Raw genomic sequence first — 10,347 nt, 5'->3', positions numbered from 1 at the left:
CATATAGAGAGAGACCCTCGCTTGCATACTTATCGACCAAGATAGTGCCAAGCACGACATCTTTTCTCAAGAGCCTTTGACTAACAATACAATTGTGAATTTTTGTGTCCATATCATGAAGGAGTACGAGCGGAAGTGTGACGCGAGAGAGAGTGCGAGAAGAAGAGCACGACGATATGGTGAACTCGCTCTACTGTAATGTGTAGAGCATAGTGAGTTCTTATTAGGTTTTTACAAAAGAATATGTGTACATACCTGGCGGCCCGCCCACTTACTTGGGCGACCACATTGGGCTTTATACCCCAACAACCTCCCATAAGTCCAATGCGGTACTTTAAGTGTGAGAGAAGCTACTATACAAGCTAATATATAAGAGATGTAGAGAAGTGATGTACTACCCTACACCTAATTGCTTGCGAAAATGCGCAAAGCTCTTTGAGGGAAGTCCTTTTGTAAGTAGATCAGCAGGATTTTCTGTGGTGTGAACTTTGACAAGCTGAATTTGCTTATCCTCGAGCATTTCCCTGATGAAGTGATACTTCACATCCACATGCTTTGTCTTTGAGCGATAAACTGGATTGCGAGCCAATTGTATAGCACTCTGACTATCACAATATAACACAGGCATCTCTTGTTTGATTCCCAAATCTGTTACTAGTCGATTAAGCCAAATTGATTCTTTGCATGCCTCTGATGCTGCAACATATTCAGCCTCTGTAGTAGACCGAGTAACACAATCTTGTAATCTAGAACGCCATGATACTGCTCCACCAACCAATGTAAAGACATACCCTGACGTAGACCTTCGGTTGTCTAAGTCACCTGCATAATCTGAGTCTGTAAAACCCTTTACACTTAGCTCCTAACTCCCATAGCATATACACATACTCTTTGTAGCTTTCAGGTATCTCAATATTCCTTTCACTGCCTCCCAATGTTTCTTGCTTGGGTTTGACATGTATCGACTTACTACTTCCACTGCAAATGCAATGTCTGGGCGAGTAGCAATCATTGCATACATCAAACTACCCACTGCAGAAGCATATGGAATCTTATCCATTTCAGCATGTTCTTCCTCAGACACAGGACAATCTTGTTTGCTAAGTTTCACATATGGTGGCAATGGAACACTCAACGCCTTTTCCTTCTCCATATTGAAACGTTGCAAAACCTTGTCAATATACTCTGTTTGAGATAACCAAATCAACTTCTTTGATCTGTCTCTCTCAATGCGCATACCAAGTATATGACTTGCCTCACCCATGTCTTTCATGTCAAACGATTTTGCCATCTTTGACTTCAAAGCTGAAATTTCTTCCAAGTGCTTGCCAGCAATCAACATGTCATCCACATACAAAATAACGATCAGCCAACTGCCATCCTTAGCCTTCTTTGTATATAGACAGTGATCGAACTCACTACGTTTGTAGCCTTGAGAAAGCATAAACTTGTGGAACTTATGGTACCATGCCCTCGGTGATTGTTTTAAGCCATAAAGACTCTTTAACAACTGGCATACCAAATCTTCCTTGCCTTTCTCAACAAACCCTTCTGGCTGCTTAATGTAAATTTCCACATCTAAATCACCATGCAAGAACGCTGTCTTGACATCCATTTGGTGCAACACCAAATCTAATATGGCAACCAATGCAAGAAAGAATCTCAATGTAGTCATCTTGACCACCGGAGAGAAGACTTCATCGAAGTCAATGCCTTGTTCTTGCTTAAAGCCCTTGGCAACAAGCCTTGCTTTGTACTTTGGCTTGCTATCATGAGCGGTGATCTTATACCTGTAAACCCATTTACAAGGTAGAGCCTTTTTGCCCTATGGTAATTTAACTAGCTTCCATGTCTGGTTTTTATGCAGAGCTGTCATCTCTGACTGCATGGCCAATTGCCAATTCCCGGAGTCCTTCATTTGCACTACTTTCTTGTAACATGAAGGCTCATTGCAATCAGTCAACATGACATAGTTCATAGATGGAACAAACCTATCAGGAGGTCGCGTGATACGTTCAGATCTACGCACAATAGGAGGCTCAGGCTCAACCACAACCTGTGGTTCCACTCTATCCTGTCCTTGCTCCTCTTGAGCCCTGACATTTTGTCTTGCACGTGCAGGTCCATCTTCTTGGAAGACAACTCTTCTAATCTCCTCAACCCTCTCTGGTTTAGAATGATATTTGGCTTCATTAAAGTGAACATCATTGATGCGGATAACCTTTTTGGATTCGGGATCCCAAAGTCTATACCCCATCTCACCAGGATTACCATAGCCTAAAAAGATGCACTTTCTACTCTTTGGCTCAAGTTTGTTCCTAAATTCCTTTGGAACATGAGTAAATGCCTCACAGCCAAAGACTCTGAGATGCTTGTATGAGGGCATTTTGCCTGACCATACCATCTCTGCCACTGAATCCTTCTGCAAAACCTTGTTAGGAGATCTATTTATAAGATGAACACCTGTCGATACAGCTTTAGCCCAAAACCCATTTGGCAGCTGTGCATTAGACAACATACTTCTGACCTTCTCTTGTATGGTCCTATTCATCCTCTCAACAACACCATTTTGAGGAGGATTGTAAGGAGCAGTAAGTTCATGTTTTATACCTTTTGACTCACAAAAGTCCTGAAAGGCCTTTGAAACATACTCTCCACCATTGTCAGTGCGTAAGCATTTAAGCTTCTTGCCACTCTGATTCTCCACAAGTATCACAAACGTTTTGAAAACACTAAACGCTTCATCCTTGTGCTTGAGAAAGTAAACCCATACTTTTCTCGAGTAATCATCTATAAATGTCATAAAGTAAGAAGCTCCCCGTAGAGATAGGTTAGGCATAGGTCCACACAAATCACTATGAACAAGTGCCAACTGTTTATCTCTTCTACTGCTTCTATGCTTATGTGGCTACTGTGTTTGCTTACCATACAGACAATGTTCACAGAATTCAAAATTATTAAATGAAAATCCAGGCAAATAACCAGAACGAGACAAGATTTCCATTCCCTTCTTGGACATATGTCTTAACCGGTTATACCACAAAGAAACGTTCGGCTACTCGATTACATTGATTACATTTTTAGAGACATTTGATACATAAATCATGTAAAGTCCTCCAGACTTTACTCCATGTGCTACTGTCATCGAACGCTTGGATATCTTCCACATGTTTTGTCCAAAAGTGGTGACGTAGCCAGCATCATCAAGTAAACCTGTGCTGATCAAGCTCTTTGTAATTGCGGGAACATGTCTCACATTCTTCACCGTGAAAGAAGAGCCATTCTGAAACTTCAATTGAACATCTCCAACACCTAAGATCTTACATGTCTGCCCATTGCCTAGCCGAACATGATCTTTAGTGGTCACATAAGAGGTAAACCACTCCTTGTTTGGAGACACATGAAGTGATGCCCCTGAGTCTGTAATCCAGTCACTCAGTGCATTTCCATCAAATGATGTAAGAAGAGTTGAGTCCATTGTATTCTTCAAGAAGTAGATGTCTCCTGACACTAGACTGTCATCCTCTGCAACAGTGTTTGTCACATTTATTTCTTGAATCTTCACTGAGGACTTGTTCTTCTCACCATGGTCTTCAGCTTTCTCTTTTCCTTTTTCTGCTTTCCATTCTCTGCAGTCTCTTTTCATGTGACCCTTCTTGCCACAATGGTAGCATTCTATGTCACTCTTGCCTTTAGCACTGCGGGACTTGCTACGAGACTGATTCCTCTTTCCACCTTTGTACTTTTCTTTGGTCCTTCCCCTGACAACTAAGGATGTTCCTTTGCCTTTGTCCATTGTCTTTCTATTGGTTTCTTCAGTAAGCAGACTTCCTTCTACACTTACTATGTTCAAACCATCTGGAGATACAGAATTACTCAAAGCTGTGCGAAAAGTGTCTCAACTTTTCGGCAATGTGATCAACAGGAACATAGCTCTAACAGGTTCATCAAACTTGACACCTTGAGCTGACAACTGACTGTAGATGGTGTTGAATTCATTCAGATGATTGGACATAGGTGTCCCTTCTTTCATCTTCAAGTCAACAAGCTTCTTAAGCAAGTATACCTGTGAAGCTGCACTCTGATTCTCATAAAGATCACTCAGGTTTGTCCATGCTTCATAAGCCGACATCTCGTCTGCTACATTGAAGTAAACGCTTTCTGCCAAAGTCAGCATAATGGTAGAAAGTGCCAATTCATCCATTTCGCTTCATTCATCTTCATCCATATCTTGTGGTTTTATCCCCTTGAGCTTTATAGGTTTTATCTGCTTCTTTTGTACCAACACGTGCCAATCCGCTTCTTCCACAGTGGAAAATTGGTTCCATCCAGCTTCTTGATATTGTAAAGAACAGTGTCCTCTGTGGAAAATTGGTTCTATCCAGCTTCTTGATATTGTAAAGAGCAGTGTCCTCTGATCCAGCCATAGCTACGCTTCACAATAGTTTACTTTCCTGGGAAAAATTGGGCAGAGTTTCCCCTGTAAACTGACCTCTGAACCAATATCAACCTATCAAATGAACCAAGAAAGCTTCACATTCTGCAAAAATTTCGATAGTCTCCTTTGTAAAATGGCTATGGTGTACTAAAAAACAGACCAAAAAACAACTCAAAAAACACTGTCTCTCTGACGCTGTAAGCTGCGAGTAAACCTGTCCTGCAACCTGTACTGTCTCTCACTGTCCTGTCACTGTTCTGTAAGCATAGACTACGACAATGCCTCAACGGCAGTAAAGCAAATATGCAATCCCAACTGTCTAACTCACAGTCAATACATCCTAACTGCCTATCTAAGGGTGCTCGAGGGATCGCTCCAAGACTTGTATCACCGAAAGGATCTGAACATTCGAGAATTCCCCAGCTCAATAAAATCTCACTCGATCCTCAACAAAGGCTGCAGTAAATCTGACAATACATAAACTTCCCACAAAATCATACATCCACAAATTTTCCACTATATGCTGTAACCGCTGCGGCGGTTGTTTATTGCGTGACTCATAGCCAGCAACCCTCAACAGACATACATCATCTCTGACAATACATTCCATGTGGAAGTACCTGCAATGTCAGGATGAAATCTGGAATATCAAGCAGCAAACACAAGCTACCTGATGAACTAGTGGATGTCGCCTACAGTCTGTGTGTAGATGCGCCCGTGTCGTATGTGACACGCCTCCAAGAACTGTGAGCCGTCCTTCGATATGCAGATAGCCACAAATCAACACTCTGGGAGTACCGATATCCTTAGCACCTGCAGTCGTAGGCCGAAACCCCAAATTTGCAGAGTCGGATCTACACCCGCTGAGACCACGTAGTCGAAAATGGCTTGCGCAGAACTTTGTCAAAGCCGAACGGTGGCCGAGATTTGGGGCCGTGTCTTCGCCTGTCGAATCTCACTCCAATCTGAGTAGGTGACTCTGGCTTCTTGCAAATGCTGCCCCGAGCCTCGATCTGAGCTCTGATACCAGTTGAAGGAGAACGAGCGGAAGTGTGACGCGAGAGAGAGTGCGAGAAGAAGAGCACGACGATATGGTGAACTCGCTCTACTGTAATGTGTAGAACATAGTGAGTTCTTACTAGGTTTTTACAAAAGAATATAGATACATACCTGGTGGCCCGCCCACTTACCTGGGTGACCACATTGAGCTTTATATCCCAACATATCAGCATCTTGCTTAGAGATACACGCCTTCAAGATGCATACATAGGTGATTACATCTGTAGAGAGGCACTCACTTTGCATCTGCTGAAAACAAACTAGAGCTTTCTGCCCTTGCCAACGTGGGACAAATCTTGCAGTTAGTGCATTCCAAGAGTGTAGACTCCTGACAGGAATCTCCTCGAGCACTTGCGTAGAGCCACATGCCTTTAAGATGTAAGCATAGCATTCAAGACAAAAGTATAGGTAATTGAATTTTGAGAGATACACTTGCTTTTGCGTCCGCTGAAAACAACCTAGAGATTTTTGGCGCTGCTCTTGTTGCGCACATCCTGCAATTAGTGCATTCCAAGAGGTGACATTCCGGACAGGAAGCTCCTCAAGCACTTTTTGTGCTTTCTCAAGCGTACATAACGACCAAGATAGTGCCAAGCATGATAGCTTCCTGTGCCCTTGTCGGGCATCCTACAATCAGTGTGTTCTGAAAGACGATATCCCGCACCACATGTGGCATACATATCGACCAAGGCATTGCCAAGCATGACAATTGTTGGCAACAACCCCTGACTAACAATATCATAGTGATTTTTTAGGCCAATATCAACATCTTGATGCACGCTTATGTGATTGTATTTGGAGAGACACCCTCACTTTGCATCCCCGCTGAAAGCAGCCAAGAGCTTTCTAGCCTTGCTCCTGTTGCGTGTATCCTCCATTGAATGCATTCCAAGAGACAACATTCCATATAGAAAGCTTCTCAGACACTTTTTTGTGCTTTCTCAAGCACACCACATTTAGCATACACTGTTGATCAAGGCAACGCCAACCATGACATCTTTTTTCAACAGCCTCACTAGCATCCATGACCTTTGATGTTGAAGCCTCGATGGCCATGTTCTCATCTGCTATCCTAGAGCCTTGAGCATACTTTACCAGGAAGCTTTGCAAGGATGCATGCAGATCGACAAAGACAGTGCTAAGTATAACATATCAGCATCTCAAGCGCACCACATTTTTAGCATACATATCACCCAAGGCAATGCCAAGCACGACATCTTTTTTCAACAGCCTCACTAACATCCATGACCTTTGGTGTTGAAGCCTCGAGGCGACATTCTGAGTAGGAAGCTCCTCAAGCACTTTTTTTGCTTTCTGAAGCGCACCACATTTGGCATACATATCGACCAAGACAATGCAAAGCTCGACATCTTTCTCAAGCGCATCACATTTGGCATACATATCAACAAAGACAGTGCCTAGCACGACATCTTTTTTCAGCAAACTCGGACAAACAATATAAGTGTGATTTTCTGTGCCGATATCAGCATCTTGCGCCACATGCCTTCAAGATGCATGCGTAGGTGATTGCATCTATTGAAAACAAACTAGATCTTTCTCCTGTGGGGAAAATCCTACAATCAATGCATTCCAAGAGTCCACACTCCGGATAAGAAGCTGAAGACTAGAGCTTTCTGGCCCTACTTTTGTAGTGCGTATCCCACGACCAGTACATTCCAAGCATTTGCATCCGCTGAAAACAGCCTAGAGCTTTATGGATCTGCTCTTGTTATGCACATCCCACATTCAATGCATTCCAAAAGGCGACCTTTTAGACATGAAGCTCCTCAAGCAGTTTTTGTGCTTTCTCAAGCGCACCACATTGGTCATACATATGGACCAAGGTAGTGCCATTACAACCCTGTTTTGCAGCAGCAGGGTGAAGAAGAGTAGAACAACAGTCTGCCATTTAATTTGAGGTCTGGTATTTGGGCAGCGAGTCTCTTGCAAACCTTGGCCCCTGCTGAGAGATGGAAGTTGATAGGCTCTGTGTGGGTGGACATCCTCATGTGTGTTGGAGCCTGCAACAAGCCAACTGAACAGCTCGAGCAGCTCACGCTGGGTGGTGAGTTCCTCACTCATCTTTGGGTCTTGATGGGCCATCTGGGCTGCGGGGCCCAATGACGTCCACCTCAGGCCAACTACTTCTCACACATAACACAGAGACATGGGGATGTTTAGTATTTAGGGTCAAGCTCGGAGCAGTCGGTACTGAAAACATGTCGTAGACTCTGCGCTTAGATTGGTTAAAAAGTGTCCCTGTGTCAGTCCCAAGCTTCTAGCCTTAAACTTTCTGTTTGGGGTGGAAAATTTCCTTGTTCCTAGTAGCTGCACAGACATTATGTTTGCTCAATTTAACTGACTACCTCAATAGTATAAACCTGGATGAAGTATAAACCACTTAAAACATCAATCTATACAATATTGTCTCGGATGAAGTCGCCGACCTATAACGGGAAAGTTGTCCATAGAAATTGTAGGAGAATCATAAGACTTTTCCTATTGGTCACAACAAAGACAGTACTATAGGCACGACAAACAATTGTGTCTCTTCTTCGAAAATGCAAACTCCTCCCTATCCTGAGCCCGATCTTGAGCCATGTTCAATGCAATAGTGGAGACATTGTCTACTACAAGAGCTTGCAATGTCTCATGCATGGCCAATGACCACCTCGCAAACATCATTCTTGAAGTCATCTACACAGCCATCATCCTTTTCATCAGAGCTTTGTTCTGCCTTTTGTGATGCAGCTTGTGCACCAACCATCTAATTGCCTTCTGGAACTGTCTAGGAAGAGTTGAGCTCCTTCATGATGAATATGCTCGTCTACCTTGTGAGAATGAAGCTGACCTATAGCTTCATTGTAGAGAGAGCAGTAGCATGTTTTGAGAGTGTCATGTAGCGCTGTTGCCATTTGTCTATGTAAAACTACTCTACCTGCACATCATAGTGGTTTTGCCAATTTTCTTGCAGCTCGTCGATTAGATGCGCTGTCTATTCATGCCCAAATGAAGGGCCTCGGATCGGGTACAGGTGATTGCATCGGCTGAGAACAATCTAGAGCATCCTGAAATCACTACATTCCAAGAGTCCACACTCCGGACTCTGGCGCTGCTATTGTTGTGCACATCTCGAATCAGTGCATTCCGAGAGGCGACATTCCAAACAAGAAGCTCCTCAAGCACTTTCTGTGCTTTTTGAAGTGCACCACATTTGGCAACCAAGACAACGCCAAGCACGACATCTTTCTCAAGCACATGAAATTTGACATACATATCAACCAAGATAGTGCCAAGCATGACAACGTTTTCCAACAGACTATGACAAACAACATAATTGATTTTTGTGTCCATATCAACATAACATCTTTTTGTGTCCATATTAGCATCTTGGGCCACATGCCTTCAAGATGCATGCATAGGTGATTTCATAGGCTCTCCCATGAATACACCCCATTTGGCACATGTCCTGCAACAATAAATACATACCAAGAGACCGCATCCCATCCCGATCTTGGAGGAACCTTGCCAAGAATGTGTCATGCTTTTGCGACTGCACCAAATGTGACAGGCATGTCAACAAAAGCAGTTCCAAGCACAGAGTCTTTTGCAAATTGTCTTGGGCTATCTCGTGAAATTGCCTTTGTCTGGGGGGGGGGGGGGGGGGGGGGGAGAGAGAGAGAGAGAGAGAGAGAGAGAGAGAGAGAGAGAGAGAGATGACATCTTGGACGGGAAGCGCGGCACTCTGCAGCAGGGCTCCAATCTGCACCAACAAAGGGCATGAGAACCAACCAGATGGGCATACAAAACAAATGCGCGCAAGGATTCTTTTTACCCAGCGTGCTTGGTGTTGGTCTGCCCCTAGGGTACACTGTGTGCAAAAAAAGGTGGAGGGCTGAGGTGTGCAGGAGCGGGGGTGGGAGGTTGATAGGAGGCTGCACGACGGCAACGTTATTCATCCACTACCGGGAGAGGGGGATCTGCCACATGGGTTGTTGAGAGACCAGGGATTTGAAATTGGCTCCTATGCTCACGAAATAAAATGGTGAGGAAGCACGAAGGCCTGCTAAGTTAAGGAAAAGGATGAGATGAAAAGTAAGTTTTCATGAGTGCCTAAAATCACATGGAATTTTTGTTGTGTTTTAATATAAAATTATATTATCCATTATACATACATAATCACAAATGTTTTACCAAAATACCTTTCCAATTTGTGAAAAATTTCAAAAAACCTTTCAAATTTTCCAAAATACCCTTGGTTGTGAGATTAAATATCTCCAAATATTAAAAACATTGTAGCTTTTCATAAGAAGACCGATTGTCTATCAATACAAGATGCTAAAACTAGAATATGACTTGGTTATGTAGGCTTTGGAAATGAATTGCTTCATTAGTGTTGAACAGTTGTCTTTTTTTGTGAGGCAATCTGTGAAATTGCATGCAAAGCATTCAAAAATGGATCTCAATTGTCAAAAAGGAATAAAGATTTAAAACATCTTGAACAATCCAACTGTGAGATCTGCAACCGGCCAATACCAAGATCGGGATGGGATCCTTGACAGGTCTCTAGGTCTGATAAAAAATGGAGTCTCTAAACAAGGAAAATCCAAGGAATAGACCTTTACCATAGACAATGGTTTGGATCTATAGCCTTAGAAGAAGACCTAGTTCTGTTTCGCAGCAAAAACGGGACAATGTATTAAAAGTCCAAAAACTATTTTGGCCCTATAACTTCTACAAATTGGGCTAAGGTATCCTCATCCAACGCTTTTCCCCCCCTAACTTATGTGAGGGTACAGCCGCTGGTGGACTCCTCTTTCAAGTGGAGAAGTTTCTAAATATTTTAGTGC

The 10,347-nt window shown here is 43.1% G+C and overlaps 1 protein-coding gene across 1 annotated transcript; it reads right to left on the bottom strand.

Annotated features, from left to right (window-relative positions):
• Window positions 1-7,678: 7,678 nt before the first annotated feature.
• LOC147451144 (uncharacterized) lies at window positions 7,679-8,264 on the bottom strand. The gene is made up of 3 exons (XM_086520111.1): window positions 8,169-8,264; window positions 7,945-7,996; window positions 7,679-7,818 (listed from the first exon to the last, which is right to left on the bottom strand). Exons 1-3 carry the CDS (start codon window positions 8,262-8,264, stop codon window positions 7,688-7,690), a joined length of 279 nt encoding a protein of 92 aa, XP_086376237.1. The 3' UTR covers window positions 7,679-7,687.
• Window positions 8,265-10,347: the final 2,083 nt, after the last annotated feature.

This window comes from Adiantum capillus-veneris, chromosome 9 (genome assembly GCF_014529385.1).
Source record: "Adiantum capillus-veneris isolate H3 chromosome 9, ASM1452938v2, whole genome shotgun sequence".
Lineage (NCBI taxonomy): Eukaryota > Viridiplantae > Streptophyta > Polypodiopsida > Polypodiales > Pteridaceae > Adiantum > Adiantum capillus-veneris.
The sequence above is the reverse complement of the archived record's forward strand: the minus strand, read 5'-3'. Positions and strand labels throughout refer to the sequence as shown.